At 40.2% G+C, this 17,830-nt stretch overlaps 1 protein-coding gene across 1 annotated transcript in view; it reads left to right on the top strand.

Moving 5' to 3' along the window:
* Positions 1–17,830, top strand: part of BTRC (beta-transducin repeat containing E3 ubiquitin protein ligase) — a 120,593-nt gene that overhangs the window by 27,369 nt on the left and 75,394 nt on the right. The window contains 1 exon segment of the mRNA XM_074545118.1: positions 155–262. Within this exon segment, the coding sequence (XP_074401219.1) occupies positions 155–262 (108 nt within the window).

Raw genomic sequence — 17,830 nt, 5'->3', positions numbered from 1 at the left:
GTAAAGCTTCTCTCAAGGAAAAAGATGCTTCAGCAGTTAGTGCTGTCTTAAAGGGCAGTTGTGTTGATGCCATTTGGCTAAGCCTTAAAAGTTCCTGTAATCTGTGCCATCCTGTCTCATACAGCCCCATCTCATAGTTGTCCTTTCTCTGCAGTGCTCTATGCCCAGATCTCTGTGGCTGGGCTGCTCCAGCCTGGCGGACAGCATGCCCTCGCTGCGATGCCTGTATAACCCAGGGACTGGCGCACTCCCAGCTTTCCAGGTACTTTCTGTCTCTCCCCACTCCTTTTCTCTCCATCTGTGTGCGTGTGCATCTCCTTTACTTGCCTGCTTGACCTCTATTTATTCTGGTTCATACTCTATGCCTTTCCTCTGTCATTCTGATCTCTGATATTTTAACCCATCTTGTGTAGATTCAGGGCAGCTGGGGCATTTCCATTTACCTTTGATATAATTATTTTATCTAAGTTGGCTTGATATCATCATCTTTTTCGTTGGTTTTAAATTGTGTCAAAAAAATACCACTTAATTATATCTGGCAAACAACATCCATCACACCATCTCCAATCTGGCTGTTCTGGCTACTTGTGATTCCCCTCCTATCTAAATTTTCTGTGTGCCACTTAAAGGACTGAGAGGGTGAGTTCATTGCCATGATGATAATTGATGCCAGAAATTCTTTACTTCAGCTTTGTTAGCAGGAGTCTGGACATTTTGACTACAGAAAATTATTATTCAAGTAAGCTGTCAGTCAAAAGGCAAATAAAGGAAACCTTTTTTTCCCTTTGATCTCTGAGTTTGTTAGATTCAGGCTTTTCTCTGTCATCAATCAGTTTTCTGCCAAACCAGTTTGTTCACACCCTTTGGGTGACTAGTGAATCTTAAAAAATGCAGACATTCTCCCATGGGTAGAGAGTAAGGTGCTGCGTGAACATCAAGAAACCCAGACAAGGCTCTCTTGATCATTGCAAGCATTTTTGATGGCATGTGGACATAACAGCAGAGTCTGGGCTCCAGAGATATTATATTCACATTAGAAACTCTGAGGTATTTTATAAACTGCAGAGGCTGAGGACTTCATGAGTATCTCTGCAGAGAGCATGTTTTTTTGAGCTTATTGTAGCATGAACATTTGCTTTGAGGTTTATGCTGCTAGATTATGCTACTGCTGGCCTAACCTGTGGCAGAGAGTTTTATTTACCAGCATCTTTCAAAACCAGAGAAAAAGAAAAGGCCAGAATCTTCCTGAAATTTTCACTTGTTTTGGGGTAAGTTCATTATGTGCTTTAAAGGAAAGCATGCAAAGATTATTTCAAGTTTTACTTCTTGCTCCCAGAGTTAGGATAGTGCTGCAGAAATAATCCTCTTAGTCCCAGAGGAGGTTTAAGTGTCTTGCAGCTTTTTGGTGCAACTCTTTTTGCTGACACAGCAGTAGCACTGATGGACTCTGGAAGGTGTCCTGCCAGGCCTTCTTTGCTGATCCAAGCTTTTAGTGGGGCTTTCTCTGGGGGGAGGGGGAAACACGACTTTTTATTAGTCTAAGAGGACTCTAGAGACAACAGACAGAGTTTAGACTCCTAATCCTGATTTGCATAATTTGACTAAATCATATGGGCCTAATTTTTGAGCTTTTGGCTATTGAAGGAATCTCAAATCTCTTTAAGCTTAGCAGTATATGGAAAGTAATTTATAAATTCAAATTGAGACTTCTTCCTTTCTACTTGAATTATTTTTGATTACTTAAAATAGGCATATATTACAAAGGGAAAGATTAATTTATTTAAGCTTAAGATGTCCTTACTAATGGTAGATATGAACAATAACTGTTCTGCTAATGCAGTGCATTGATATTTGGGGTCAAATGAGTCAGCTGCACAGTGATTCATTGTGCTGGGATACTGGTAGGACTGACATTTGCATTTCTGCAGATTTTGAGAGACATTTCCATGTGTATTTAGTGACTGTGAGGAAGTATGTCCTACTTGCCATCTGAAATGGTAAACTGGTACTCTTCATTGAACTCTGACTGTTGTGTTGAGGAGCTCATTTACTGCCAGTTGAGAGAGAAACCACATTGCCAGCAACAGCTTCTGCAGCACTGAGTCATCCACATTTCAGTCCATTTTTTTCAATGGGCTCTGATTGATCCTCATTAGCTTGCATGGTTTGAAGAAAACTCCCCTCTGAGGCATGGCTTCTGCATTTTCCAGTGCAGAATGGAGTGGTTTGGAGCCTGCTTGAAGCAGTGATGTTGCGGTATTTCATCATTCTTTAATGCTTTTTTTTTGGTATCAAATCTTCAGGAAAGCATTAAAGACTTTCTTGTAGCCCAGTGAATTTTCTCATATTAAGTTACTTTCTTTATTCTGTAGCAAGCTTGAAGTAACTGGAGAAGCATATCAATGTTCTTTGCTTGTGGCAAAAGAGAAGATGCCATCTGGAAGGCTACTTAGTCACTGCTGAATTTGTCTAGTTATTTACATGCCTGCCTTCGGATGCTCAGACAGAAATGTGGAAAGATGCTCTTTTTGAATAGCTCAGTTAAAGTCTTGCTGACTCCTCATGGGGAGCATTGGCAGGTAGTTGATTTAGAGATAATTCTGTTAATATGTCAAGTAACTTCATTTTTCTTCTTTGTGTTTTTATTATTGGAGACAGGTGAGAACAGGATCTTCTGGTTCCTCAGCCCTGTTTTTAGGCAATCATCCTGCAGTGGGAAAGGCTTAAGGCTAAACCCATGAATAGGGGAATAAGGAGCTAGAAACAGTTCTTTTTTACATCTTTTATCTCAAAGGACTTTGCAGCTGATAGCCTACTGTGTAGCTGAATTTCATAGCAATCATGGTGGAAGATGGCAGCAGATTGGAACATGAACTCCTATAAGGCACTGTGGGAAGTGGTCAAGTCAAAGAGGGTATTTTAACAAGAAAAAAGCCAGCTATTCTATTTTCAGTGTCTTGGATGCCATATCTTTCAGTACTGTTAATCTTCAAAACAACTGAAAATTAGGTTGCATGTAGATTCTCCTAATAATAATAAAAAAAATTATACAGAATATGCTCTTTTTTCTTAGAAATTTGTGCTTTGGAAGTTTACAGATGTGCCAGCAGGTGTCTGTTTTCATGACATTTTCCATGTGAAGATAATTACTTTACCTGTTAAAATATTTTTCCATGCATGCTCACAAGGCTCTATTTATGTTGCTTTTCATAGTTGAAGCTCTTTGAAAATTCAAATTTACAATTACACTCATCAAGTATGCCAAGGGAATGATTGTATTAATCCTTCCAGGTCGGCAGAAGACCAAAATATTTTCTTGAATTAATTTCTGTAGACTGTTGTATAAATGAAGAGGCTTGAAGAGGAATTTGAAAGTCTTGCCAAAGATTTTATGTATCACCATAATAGCAGAGAGCAGTCCGCCTCTTCCTTTTTACCTAATTCACAGCCAACACAAATACCAGCTCCTGTTTAGATTGTAGACTTCTTGGGACAAGAGTCATGCTTTTACTACCTTTGTCTGGAGCCTAGACACAGGTGGAAAAGAAGAGAGTTATCTTGTCAGCTTTGTTTTGCTAAATCTGAAACTTTTATTTCTGTAATAGGCTCTGGTAGTCAAAGGGGAGGATTAACTTTTGTGGTGGAGGTAGTAGCAACGTCTTGTTGAATTCAGAAATGTCTCTACAGAATGTCAGAAATTTGCATTTTGTTTTACCTGAAGATCTTGGCCATAAAGAACTACACCTCAGTGTTTGTCAGGTGAAGGGGATGATTCTGCTTGGTTTAGCAGAAGTGAGCATGCACGTGAGACTTCCTCAGTCTGGGCTGAAAGCTCTGTCCTGGGGAGGACAGCATGGGTGTACTGTGCTCGGCAAATTGCAGCAAAAGGGAGTGCACTTGAGGCTGTGCAGTATGGATGTGACCTCTGTGGACTGAGATTACTTTTGCAGAAAGGTGAACATGCAAAAGATGTTAAAGGTATGCAGTGATGGAAGTCTGTTGTCCCTGTGAGACAGGCATGAACTTATTCTTCAAATTACCTTTACTTTTTTTTCCTAATGTTTATATTTTTGTGTTACAAAGCAGAATATTTGTCAAAGAAGCATTGTCAGGGTATTGGTAGAAACAGTTGTGTCTCTAAATTTCCTTTGGCCTGTTCATGCACTTCTGTGTTAGAAGTTGACGTTTTATTGCTGGAAATACAGTGTAAATGTGAGCAGTAGTACATCATTTCTGGTTATACAGGAGGTTAGAGCTGGAGTCTTGGGGTGGGCAAACTGCATGCTCAGAAATGTGTTTGTGAGAAATACATTTGAAGGAAATTGTTTGGCTTCGGAGTCAGTGTTTGCTGGTGTGCATAGTTCTGTCTCTAATTGGGAAAGGTATGGGGTGTCCAGTCACAGACTCCATCAGCATGGAGGCACTAAGCCTGCTTTGTATTCACCCTCTCGCTCTGCCGGTGGCTGTGTGAAGCCTGCCCGGGGGCTGTTTACAGTGCACCTCTGAAGCAGAATCCTAATTTTGGTGACTAATAGCCAGAGCATGTGGCTCCAGCACCCCCCTGGCTGGCAGCAGGCTCTGCCCTGGTTGTGAATGTAGTTAGGTGGCCCCCAACTGTTTACAAGACAGCAGAGGTGAGATCTTTGATTGACAAGTCAGAAATGCATTAGATCATTCCTCTGCCAGTCTCTGGTTCATGCTGTTAAAAATGTCAGCCTCTCCAAGTTTGAATGGCAGCCCGAGGGCCTCAGAAGCTTTTTGTTTTCTGAGATGGAAACACAAATTGGATGTGTGCCTGAGCGCTTCATCCTGGGCTGTAATTTCATCTTTTAGCTAAGAACCACAAGGTACATGAGCAAAGCACCCTGTAAACAATAATACTGGGGAAAAAAATAAACAAGGTCGTGTTTCTGGTACGTTGATCCACTGGTGTCCTGACCTCTATCACGTTGAACATCTCCACTCTGATTGCTGTTCCCTTTGGCATTACAATGAGAGGAGATAGACTGACACAGGAGGCAAAGATTTAAAGTTGCAGTGCTGTTGCACATTCCTTGTATTGGCTATGAAATATTGAACTGCCACAATGTGACACCTGTTTTTTTCAGCAAAGTTTCTTGTTGGAGGTGTTCAGCAGTAGTCTTTTCTGTTTTTCCTCATTTTACCACCTGGCAGGAGCAATTATAAAGGCATGAGAGATGATAAAAAAGGAGCAGAAATGAAGCCAAGTTGCATTTTTGTGATTGCCTCCAGCCCCATTTGTAGCTCAGGCTTTTGGGAGCTTCATTGTAGGAACACCACAATGGTTAGCTTAGCTGGAGATATCTTTAAATAAAGTGCCCAGTGACTACAGAAGAGCTTTCTTGAACATTTTTAGAATTTATCCCTCTTTAAATCTGGTGATGTTGTCTGGCTGGGTGATGCTGGGGAGCCCACCAAACTCAGGGAGTTGCCCAGGGTTGTGCTGCAAGATCTTAGCTCACGGGTAGTAGCAACAGCAAGAGATATTTTTCTCCTTTCAGGCAAAGAAATGAAGGGGACTAGAAAGAAATCTTTCTTTGTGGATCAGTGGGATGGGTTTGGTTGTTTTTTGTAGCACATCACTAATTTCTAATTACATTGAGTAATTACATTTAGTAACAGAAATTGGCATTTGTTCTGCACCCATATTGATCCTCAGAAGTTCCATGTGCTTTTATTAGCTCTTTAATCTGAGTATCAAGAAGTGTGACAGTATTTCTCACTGAGAAATACCACCTCAGTGTTTCCAGGACAATGATTAATTTAAACTGCATCGTAGCTACAAGGCCTCCCCCTCCATCAGCCTCGGTAGTGATGGTCCGGTTACTATTAATGTGCTTTTCTCGCTAAGGTGAGGGCAAGATTTCTAGCACACCAGCACCAGTTTGACTGTGGCGTTTAAAAAATGAAACAAATGAAACAAAACTCATCCGAGTTTTCCTTCCTCCCTCGTTGGGAGTCAGGAAGGTGTGTAAAGCCGTAGTGACAAACGGCATATGCAGCGCCGCGTTGGAGGCATACAGGTATCTTTAAAGCTAGCTCCGGTTCCTCAGGATTGCGAACATCTGCTTGGAGGTATTGTGGAGCTGCACAATGCACTAATTGAATTACTCTTTTCTGGAGTTGCAGGCTGCGCTAATTGAATTAGAAGGCGGCTGTGCGTGTGCGCGCTCGGCGCGGGCGCGGCGCGGGGCGGGGGCCGGGCCATGGCGCGGACTGTGCTGCGCTCCCCCGGCCGCGCCCGGAACTGCAGCCCGGGGCTCGCCGGCCTTTGCTGCTTCAATCGCATTGCAGCGACTCTTCCGTGCTGCCCCAAAGCCTGCATCTTTGTCCCTCTCTGTGCAGAAAGGAGGCTCTGAGGGTACCCCGCTCCAAGCCCCTCGCACCAGTCATAGATGGTCCAGTGCGTTTAGAACCGGCCTAGTCCCTGTAAATCGCCCCGTTATCACTTTAGATTTGGTGCCTGGGAGGACTTTAGAGGAAGCCGATGGCACAAGATCGAGTTGTACCTATTTGTGCACAACTAGCAAAAAGATAACACCAATGATTTTAATTTAAAAATGCAAATACAGTATTTTACAATAAATTTGGAGAAGTCATGAAATACTTTCTTACCTGCATCTAAATTTAAGCAGTGTTAGAATTCAGTCACTCTTAGGAAATATACAGAGATAGTTCTGAATAATTCTGTATAAGGAGAAGAAAATGAAATATTTCTTCTCTGAAATAAGGTGAACACATGCAAAATTTCAGAGAATCAACCCACTCTCAGTAGAAGAGCACTTGCTAAATTTTAAAATTCATAGCTTGAAGAAGTACTTTGCTGCACTGCGTCGGATAGATTTCAACTTATTTCCTCTGTTTTCTGTTGGCTATTACTTACATAGTCTGTAAAAATACTCAGCTATTCTCTTTCCTGTATTCTTTCCTCTACAGATAACCAGCTGACTCACTTTTCCATAAAATCTCAGCTGTTTTCACTCAGTTTTATCTGTGTTTGGTAGGTCATTCTCATAAACATAAACCATATCAGAGACAAGATAGTATTTATTTTGCTTTAATGGTTTCTTATATTTTGTTAGATTTGAAATAAAAATAATTTGCTAGAATACTCTGCAAACTAAGTAAAATTAAACTGTCCTTGTGAAAATACGTAGCAAATATTCTGTGATATGCATGATTCTTTTTTATGATGTTTGTATACTTGCCCTGTGTCTGGTGATGTTAAACAGGGCTTCTAATTACCACTAAGAATTGGCAAAATTGCTACTAAAGTTATTTAACAACCAGCTGCCCCTCAACATAAAATGCAGATTTTTTGTTAAATAGATGAAACAGGTTTTTGTTGCTTTTTGAGGAGAATTCCCAAAGAAGTTTGTACTTTGCAAATTCTGGTTTTTGGATTTTATTTATGTTTGTAGTTGTTTCTCTGTAGCATTTTTTAATATATTTCCTTATTTAAATATATGTGTATGTGTGTGTATAAGTACAAAAAACTTCAGGATTTCAGTCTTCTTGGCTCCTTTTCTACGCAGTCAGGTGGACTGGTTGTAGTAGCCATTGTGAATGAAATAGCCAAGTAACTCATTGATTGTACCCAAGTATTTATTTAGGGCTCATGTCTAAAGTTCTTAAATGGCTACCAATATAATTTGGTACCATTGTGGAATTTTCCAAATTGTGTCTGTGTATAGCAAGATCAACCATCGCTTTTTGCCTACCTTCTACAAAAAATCCCTGTGATTTATTCCCTCAAAATACAACCATATATCCAGCGAACAAAGGAAGCAACTCTTCATTCAGCCAATAAAGCTGCATACACTTCTACTCTTTCAGGAATATACCTTGCCCTTCTATCACATCTTTAGAATAAACTGTGCAGCAACCCTTTGATGTAGGTAATAACATTTGACCTTGCAACACAGTACGTTCCCTTGTGCAAATGAAGACAAACTTAACACAATGTTGTGGTGGTTGTTCATTAAAAAAACCCAAACACACACACACACAAAATTAGTGTGTAGGATTACACACTTATATCCAGTGCCTTCTTTTGGTAAATCAGAAGTGAAGATGGTTGTGGTGAGATTGTCCCTTTAAAATAATGTGAGAGTGAATTTGGTGCTGCCTTAAGAGGCTGTAAATGTGAAAGAATCTATTCCATCCAGTGTATAGAGTGCTTTTAAAATCAATCTATTTCTAGAAACTAAATTGTCCTGGGACCAGCTCTTGATATAAAAATTCATAGAAACCTGTTTTTCCGAGTGTGGTAACTTCTTGCCATAGTGCTGTAGTGTTAGAATTCACATTGGCCAGGTTGTTCTGTAAATTAAACAGTGACAGCTTCCCTCGGGGGAACAGCCAATGTATTTATGATGATGTGCTGATTACACAAAATACACTGCAAGCAGAAAACAGCTGCAGAGAACAAACCTCTTAAAAGAATACAATTACAAATAGCACCCTCAGTATTTCTAGTGGTGAGAGCAAAATACAGCATGCTAATGCAGGCTTCCAGTTTGCTTCCAAAGAAGAAAAGAGATCTACAAAGAGGAGGCTGAAGTATGATTGGATGCACACACAATGCCAATGTGGAGCAGCACATAATCCCCTCCTGAAGGTGAAGGGCAAGAACACACCTCAGGCCTGCTTTTTAGCTGTCCTTGTTGCTTAAAATTCCTGTGACGGCAACTCCAGCAACACTGGCTGGTGGGGTGTTGGGGCTCTCTGGCTTGTTGGTGTTTTGACTGCTGTGGTTCATACCCTGTGTCCTGGTTAAGAGCTGAGATGTGATTAGATGACTAATTTGTGCTACCAGTATGACCATTATGAAATAGATCATGGGAGATAGTATAGGGGTAAAAAAAAAGGCCCTGGTTTAAAGCTGAGCTTTTTTTTCTGCTAATTATTGCTTTGAGGCAACTTTTGGAAATAAATTCCAGTTGTTTGCAGGAGCCTGCAGCCTTTTGTTTTTAAAAGGTTCCTGTCTTGTACAGTCCAGTTTAGGGTAAGATGAAACTTGAAACATAGTATTACTGGAAGATAATGGAGGTGGGACTGTGATTGTAAACTCAGGACACAGACACATGAAGAGAAAAAGGTCTTTAGCTGGAAACGAGGAATGAGAAGTAACTGGAATTGCTTTGTGTAGTGTGGCTGTATGCAAGAGAGTTGTGATAAGGACCAATGTGGTGGGATTTTCTGTGAGGGCTTTTTGCAAATGAGAAGTACATGGCAGTGGCAGCTTCCACAACTGCTAATGCCTCACTTTGGAGGGATGCAAAAGCAAAAAACCTCCACAAATCCACAGCATATTCTTTTTTTTGTCTGAGTTGATCTGTCACACTTAAATCATTAAAATATAACATTCTACTTTTGGCTATGCCGTGTATGTGTGTGGGAGAGTGAAAATACAGAGAATGCCCTTTTGATCCACTTTTTCGGAGTCACTGATAGATAAGAATGATGACTTAAAAGTCTGGAATTACTGGTGTTTGCTATCTTTGTTATGTTCTGGGACTGTATCAATAAAACATATTTCAGGCAAAAAAACTACCTTTTTAAAATGAAGAAATGTTGTCCTTTCAACATACTGATCTGATTTTAGAGCAGATGAGCTAAAAGCATTGGTAGTCTAATTTGGAAGGACTTAATTCACTGGCTTTGAAGAAGTATCAGGTTTTCCAGCTATGGATTGCTGGCTTGTACTAATAGACTGTTATTCATCTGTCTGTATTTTCTTTAAATCGTTTTTGAGCCTGTGTGTGTTGTCCTGCTCTGCTTACATGTATCCCATGTGGCAAGAGGGAGTTTTGTATAATCACCCTGCTTTAATCAATAGAATAATTGATAAACCAGATAAGATTTAAACTGATTACCTCCCCGAGTAGAACTCCCCGAGGGCCTTGGACTCTCTTAATTTTGACATGTATGTTGTGTACCCCGTGGATGAAGTGCAGTTTGAATTATCTGTTTTTATTTGCTTAATGATGGGGAGGGTGTTAAAGTCAAATGTTTAATTAACCCAGCAATGGGCTGCGCTGTCACTTACACACACATCCAGCTGATTGAGATATCTCACCGAGAATACTGAATAGGAATGATAATGTGGCACTGAGACGGAAGATTGCTTTTTCAATCCATTTGCTGGGTCACTGCTTTGAATGTCTTACTGGATGAAAGGCATTCAGCCTGGAAAAAAAAAATTCAGCATTTAAGTACATTTTGTTTTCCTGGCCCCTTTCCACCAAGAAGTTAAATAAAACAGATATGCTGTAGGTTTAATAAGCCATTCATGTTGTAGCAAAAAAGCTGCAACTACTGGATCTCAAATAGGCGGTGGTCTAGAGTTGTATCATTTCCTATAGGAACAAAATGTTTGCCAGCCCCAAGGTATCTGAAGGTGAGAACCTATGTGCATCTTTATCTTTCCTTCTTTAGCTGCTTGGCTACTCACCCTATTTGATGGTCTCTAAATCATGTTCAACTCTTTTCTTACCCAGTGCAATGAAATTTAAAATAATACTTTATAACTCCTAGTTAAAGAAAATGGTGTTGTAGAGTTGGAATTATTTTACAGCGGTAGAACCTAGTAGTGAGTTGTTAAATTTAAATATTGCAGGAGGGGCTGTTGTGTTGCCAAATTTGCTCTGGCCAAGTCAGGAGAACCCAAGGGTTTGTTTCTTGGGTGGCAGCTGTTCAAAGGCTGCAGTGCTTGCTAGCCAAACATTATAATGTGCAGTGCCTAATCTGTAACTTTCAATTCTTTTATTAGAAAATTATAATTTTTTTTTGCTTAATTGATTGAGCAATCACGCCTATTTTTCATATCTGCAGTGAGGTTTTTCAACAGCACTGTATGGAGGTAAACACACCCTGTATTGGAAGCTAACTAAATTTGCCTCATAGCCCGGTGGTGTGATTGATGCTGCTTGTGATAAATGTAGCTCTGGAAGCTTGAAAAAGCACCGAAGCCTGACTGTATGGACTAATTACTACTGTGAGGCACATTGGGGAGGTGGAGCTGTGTTATCCACACTGCTCCATGTTGACTCCATAGGTACTTTGAACCTGTTCCAGATTGAGAACCAGGTACCTTTGGCTGCAGGGTCACCTGGCTCACAGTGTCAAAGACAAAGATCTGGGTGTCTCCACATTCGGTGCTGTGGACAGTGTGCTGTGACTTCCCATCAGTCTGACACTGCAGTGACATCACTGAATACCCATTTCTTAACAAGTGAGCTGCTTTAGGGGAGAAATTGTGCCTAAAAAGTTAACAAGTTTTGTTCCCCTATGCTGTCATTTTTACTTTGGATAACTTGTGCATCACGTTTTTGTTTTGGATCTCATTTTCCCCTTTCCTGCAATAAAAATAAGGAAGGAAAAAACAACAAGTAAAGCGTAAAACTACTGTGAGATGAGGATTGTGTGGTTGGTTTAGGTGTTTGGGAGTGAGAATGCCACAGGCTCTGAGGAAGGGATGTGATGACAAGTGCAGGTATTTTGTCTGTTTGACAGGAAAGCTCAGAATGAGAGGTTTTGGAAAGGGAAAATTATAATAATAAGTGTAGGTGATGACCAGGAATGAGAGGGGAGGGGGTTTTATGGTCAGGCCAGTGAGATGGCATTGGTTCTTCTAGAGAAATAGCTTTAAAAGTTAGAAAATAGTGCTTGAAGAAGGATGATTCCTGTATAACTTAGATCAAAGTTACAAGGTGCTTATGTAGCTTGAGTTGCAAGATATCAATATAACCTGATATATCTATATAACCTGATGTCAATATAACCTAAATAATGACTTTTTATATATCTATATAACCTGATACCTATATAATCTGAATCATAGCTTTTTATACCCATATAACCTGAATTATAACTTTTATACCTATATAACGTGATATAAATAACTTTTGATACAATGTAATGGCTAGTATATGGTTAACTAGTTGCTTAATGCTGAATAGACAAAAAAGAAGAGAAAACCTTGCCGGGGGATAGAGACAGATAAGTGTAGTATTAATGAAAAATTGGCAAGTGCAAAGCCAGTTAGCCACAAAACAAAGAATTTAGGCTGGTTAAGACCAGACAGACCAAGGAACGCTGTAACTGTGCTTGTTCCAAAGACAAAGTTGAAAAGTTCAGATGTGAAGAAGACCATGGAAGCCTTCATCAAAGGCCCCCGAGCTCCCCAAGTTGGGTGGCACAAGCGCAGTGCAGCAGAGCTGTCTGATAACCACGAGCTCATGCGATGTCAATCAGTTCTGGCACCCGTGTGATGATGTTGGAGTGACACAGTGACATGAAGCCATACTCATTGTGTAGGTGTGGCACAGCACTGGGCAGAGGTGGGTGAATTTGGGAGATATCCCCCTCACCATCAGCGCTGCAAGAAACAAATTCCTGCTCTGTAGACATCAGTCTGTGAGGGTTTATTTCCAGCCTATCTTTTGGGCATCACGGACATGAAATCTGCAGCAAAACTAGACACTTTTACAACTGATTGCTGAGAGCACTTGCAGCTCTTATGCAGATGAAGCTGTAATAAATATTGTACAAAGAAAGTTAAGCTGTGTCTAGAGGATTTTAATAAATAAAAAAGTTTTTTAAAACTCTCCCTGGATCCAGTAGCTCTTGCTAACTGCAGTTAGTACAAGAAATATGTTTTTGGCATGTATTTTGAATTTTGGCTTATATTCTAAGCCTGTGAAAGCTGACTTTGTGCTGTCCCCCCCATCCTGCATGTAGGGGAAAGAAATCAAGAAAACATCTTATTCCAGATACAAAATCACTGATAAAAGACTACAATTCGTGAGCATGGGAGGGAAGAATGCTGTGAACTGTGAATAAGAGTGTATAATTTCAAACTTTAGTACTTTTACACTCTGGGATGAGTGTTGAAAATGAATTTTTGTGGAAAGAATGTAGCAAAATGAAAGCAACAAAGAAGAGAGAGCCAAGCCTGGATTGATTCAGTTCCTTTCTAAAAGGCTTCTGTTGCATGCAAAATCCTTCTTCCTGAAGTATGTGTGGCACAATTCAGCAGTCTGGCAGAAAAATTTAACCCCAGCTGAAACTGTTATAAAGGAATTTTAACATGAATTTAAAAGATGGGAGAAATTACTAATGTTGCCCTGAAGAATAGAAAGGGAAGAATATTGTTTTGTTCAATGTGAGGAGCAGATGTACAAGGGTAAATCAGTAGGAAGAAGCAAACTAAAGCATAGAGATAATGATATTCAGAACAAGTCCTGACACCAGTCTTACATAAGTGATCTGGTTGAATATTTGAAAGTATATCCATATTATGTGTGTTGTAAGGTTAATTGGATGTTTTCTGCCATGCTTTTTTGGGAATGTGGGCTTTCTGTTCCTTAAAAAGATGTAGATGGCTTTGAACTACATAAAATTTTGGAGTACAAGATGTACACTATAAAATAATGCATAGAAAGTGCTAGCTATAAAAACATGTGTATACCTGTGAAGGTGCTGATCAATTTGTGCTATTTAGGAAAGAAAATTCCAAAACAGACCTGGCTGTGAAGAAATGCAAATAATAAAATTCAACTAGAGGTCCTTGAGGCTTCTTAAGCTCTAACCTTGTTATGAGGAATGGGGAAGTCAAACTGCCTAATGCAGATGTCTGTGAGTTACAAAAATAACCAGATGTCCTGATTAGCAGAAGCAAATGTTCTTCCCTTAATCCACGTGAAATTATATTCAAAGGCTCTCCGGATGTAATGTGTGTGTAAATAAGGGACCAGCAAACATTGGAATAGAAAGAGCCATTGGCCAACTAGCTTGCAAAGCTTGAAAGATTGAATATTAAAAACAAATTTGCCACTGCTGACTCTCTTAAATTCACAGAACAGAACTGTTAAGCAGGGCTGCTTCCTGGGAAACATGGAAAGCCTATTCTCATTAGCTATTCTCATTCTCTCTCTCTCTGTCTCTCTCTCTCTCATACATCCGTATGTTGAAAAATACGGATGAAATGAAACCAGCTTTTAAAATTCCCCTAAATTACTTGTTCCTAGCATCTGTATTTTGGAGGGGAGTGGTGGTGGTGGTGATTTTTTTGTTAGCTACAACTAGATTTTTGCTGTTGGAAATGCATCTGTTCATCAGATCTTTGATATTTGTGCTGCGTTCTGGTGTTTTAATGTTAAACTGAATTTACTGTTCTAGTAATGTGGACTTCCCACGCCATTAAATTACCCTTTATAGCCAACAAGTAATTACTAAGTTAAAGAATGTCATAAGAGGCTTTTCTGTATGTTATGAAATTCTGTTATCAAGTCTTGTTACTTTGAAAATTTATATTTTTCCAATTATTAATTCGAATGAAAAATTAAGAAAACCATGAAAGATCCATTCCACAGATGTGAAAATCAGAATCTTGCCCTGGTTGTTGAAACTTTTATCATCATCATCAGTGTTAACATGGAGGCAGACCAAATTGGGACTTGTGTGAATATGAATGTATGTGTCTGGTCAGAGGTGTGGTGTTGTACATCCCATTTTCACTGCTGTCAGAGATTCAGTTTTAAGAATTTAAGTTTTAGTAGGTACCTGAGCTGCTTGGGCATGAATTTCAACTTGTAAATGTTCCAGGTGGGGGGTGAAGTCTTCACCCCCATCACAGGGCATTTATAAATGTATTGGAGGATAAAAAAGCACCATGCTTCTATGCAGCTAACAAGATAATAGATATAATAAACAGAATAGACATGTGCATGCCAGTCTGTAAAGCAGACACTGAACTGGAAGGCCTTTTAGTTTATTCCTTTTCTTTTTCTGTTATCAGTCAGTGCAAGGCAAGCTGCAGATTCTCTGCCCCCCCGTCATTCTAATGCTCAGCCAAAATCCCTTGCAAAAGTACCATTTAACTTTAAACTTGTAAGAGCTGGGAAACTTGTCTGTGCCTTCATTCCAGGCTGAAGTCACCCCCTTGTGCCTACACGTTGCAATTTATGGTGTTCTCTAAAAGGATCTAATCTTGGTGAATGTTCAGAGCAGCAAATGCCGAGGAGGAATAGGGTCTGATACTTATCTCTGCATTTTCATTGCTGTGGATCTCCCTGTGTGTTATAGCTGTCATTTTTGTTTTATCTACTGAACAGCAGAGAATTGCCTTCAAACTTGCAGCTTTCATACTTGTTTTTCTCAAAGAGCACTACCAATCCTAAGGACTGGTTTTATATATTGTAGTGACTGGCCAAATAAGCGTGAATTGGGATGTTTTGGACCTCATGATAGGAGAAAAAGGAGAAGCTATCCTTACATGTTTTTAGTATATCTTAGACACTTTTTTTTTTTAACAGTAATACTGCTTCAGGCTGACACTGGCTATGCCAGGATTCATCCTAGCACTGTTTGAAATGACTGAGATATTTATAAACTGACAGACAGCATTTATAAAATGAGGATGCTGACAGTCCCTTAACGATAACAATGGACTTGGACTCATCTATCACTTACAGAGGTTATTGGAAAGGGAACATAAGGCTTCTGTGTGCCTCTGGTCTTAGACTGGCACTTATTTCCACACATAGCTCTCCCTTTTCAGTCCTCTCTGGCTGACATTGGCATTAGGCAATTACAGCTAATTTCTCCATACCTTTACCTGATGATGCTTTGTCCTGTTTTCTGCAAGACAACTAACTTTGCAGCATCTTGGAGCAACACCCTCATTTTCCTAAATTCCCTCCTCCTAAACAAGAGGAACATCCTGACTTCTGGCAGGCTGCTGGCTTGAATTGGGAGAGAAGAACAGTGTGCCCTGATTGACAGACTTAACCCAGGGCTGGGCAGGGGTTAAACAGGCCTTCTGCCTCCTTTTACTTTCATACAGCACCAGTCTGCAGACAGAATGCTGATGTACCTCTTTATTCAGTGGCTCCCTCTTGACTGAGAGAGTACCCTTCTGTCCTTGGTGAGGAGGACCAAGTGCAGCGCAGGGACACTTCCAGGAACATGAAAAAGGATGTCAGTTATTTTCAATTTCTGATAAAATGCTGTGTTCATTCAATGCACTTAGGAGCTTAAGGGTCAGGTCATATCAACAGTTTGCACTGGAAAAGGAAAAATGCACTATTTCACTGGTGTGTGCTAAAGCATCTATTTTAATGTGGCAGCAGAAATACTGAGACAGCTATGTCTGGCATCCAGTTTGCCCTTGGAACATTTACTCTACTCTAACTGTTTGCACACTGTGTTCCCACTGTATTATTTGCTTAGAGACCTGAAATGCCCAAGTAGATTTCCTACATGCAGTTGGATCTGCTGATACCACTAAAAGCACGCTGCACACCCAGGCTTCTGTTCGAACTGATGTATACGCACGCAATGGCTGGAGCGAGACTTGATTGGCTTGAGGGGGTCTATTTATCAGGGAACTCGATTAAAATACAGACTGCACATGACATCAAATTTGTAATCATTTTTCCACAGCAAGCAAGCAAGCATTTTCTGTATTGGATGCAGGTGTTTAAAGCAATAGTGTGTTTTAAGGGCCAGTGCAGCACAAATTCTGGCCTTTGGGATAAAGACAAGTGTTTTGCCTGCATAAACAATATATTATTTTTTTTTCCCCTCCCTGAGGTCCACACACACCTAGTTTCCCTCAAGCTCATCATCTCTGTCAGGTTAATCAATAGGCACCGTATGGCAGAGGGTCAGTAATCAGTGTCATCGTGCCTTTAAATTGTGTTGAAAATTTGCTTAAAGCCTGGGCCAATTAACATCGAGATGATGAATGGATGGGTAGATGGGAAGAGCCTGGCGCTCAGGGGCTTTGTGAGAAGGAGATGCTCAGCTGTTGAGCAGCAGACACCAGCGAATAAAATCAGCCATTCATGTGAGCTCAGTCCACCCACTCTTAATGATAATGTCAATCTAGCAAAATATATACACATTGGAGTTGTCATGAGTTCATAAATCAAAGGAGTTTGTCAAAGGCATTCAGATTAACGAGGCAGCAGCAATAACAAGTCAAATTTGCATAGAGAATTGCCCGAATCTCAGTAAATTATGATCCTGTTTTTCATTTGATTATTTGCTAATGTCTCAAGAGGGAGAATGATTATATTAGCATGCAAAATCTACTCCAGAAGTAGAAATCCGAGGTATAGCAGACCAGCACACGATGACAATTAATCAGTTTCTGCATACTAGCATAAACACGCAAGGCCCAGAAATGAACTCCTTTTTTATTATTATTTCTCCTTGCTACTGATCCAAATGGTTCAGCTTGACAGAGACTTTATATTGCTTTAACAGTGTTCTGAATTGTGCCTGCAGGCAAGACATAGTTATGCAGCTATAACCAACCTATCCATCTGCCAACCAGATTGGAATTCTCCTATCCAAGGCTTCCATTAACCCCCACTGACAGCTCCAAACAGGATTAAGAATTTGAAAGCATAAAAAATAGTTGTGCTCTTCACATAGACACACGCTTCTCCCCCACCCCCACCTCCACACACTTGGAAAAAAGGCTGTGTCTGTACTCTTTCATAATTAGTGCAGGGCAAAACAGCATCAAAGAAAGCCTCCCCCATTTGGCAGGGGTTTGATTTCCACCACGAGTGAGGCGGTACTAAAGGTAGCTCTGCCCAATTGGTAGTCCCTGGGAGTGCATTTCTCCATGTATTATATCTCATTCCCAGCAGTGTTTGCTGGGCTGTGTACACAAAATACTGCATGTCATCTCCTGTCAAATGCTTCAGTCTGGGGATTTTGTATGCATTGTAGCATGTTGTGTTTAGTGGTGGAGGAGGCTTCATGGGGAGAGTTAAATAGTAATAATTTT

Source organism: Zonotrichia albicollis, chromosome 7 (genome assembly GCF_047830755.1).
Source record: "Zonotrichia albicollis isolate bZonAlb1 chromosome 7, bZonAlb1.hap1, whole genome shotgun sequence".
In the NCBI taxonomy this organism is placed as follows: domain Eukaryota; kingdom Metazoa; phylum Chordata; class Aves; order Passeriformes; family Passerellidae; genus Zonotrichia; species Zonotrichia albicollis.
The sequence above is the reverse complement of the archived record's forward strand: the minus strand, read 5'-3'. Positions and strand labels throughout refer to the sequence as shown.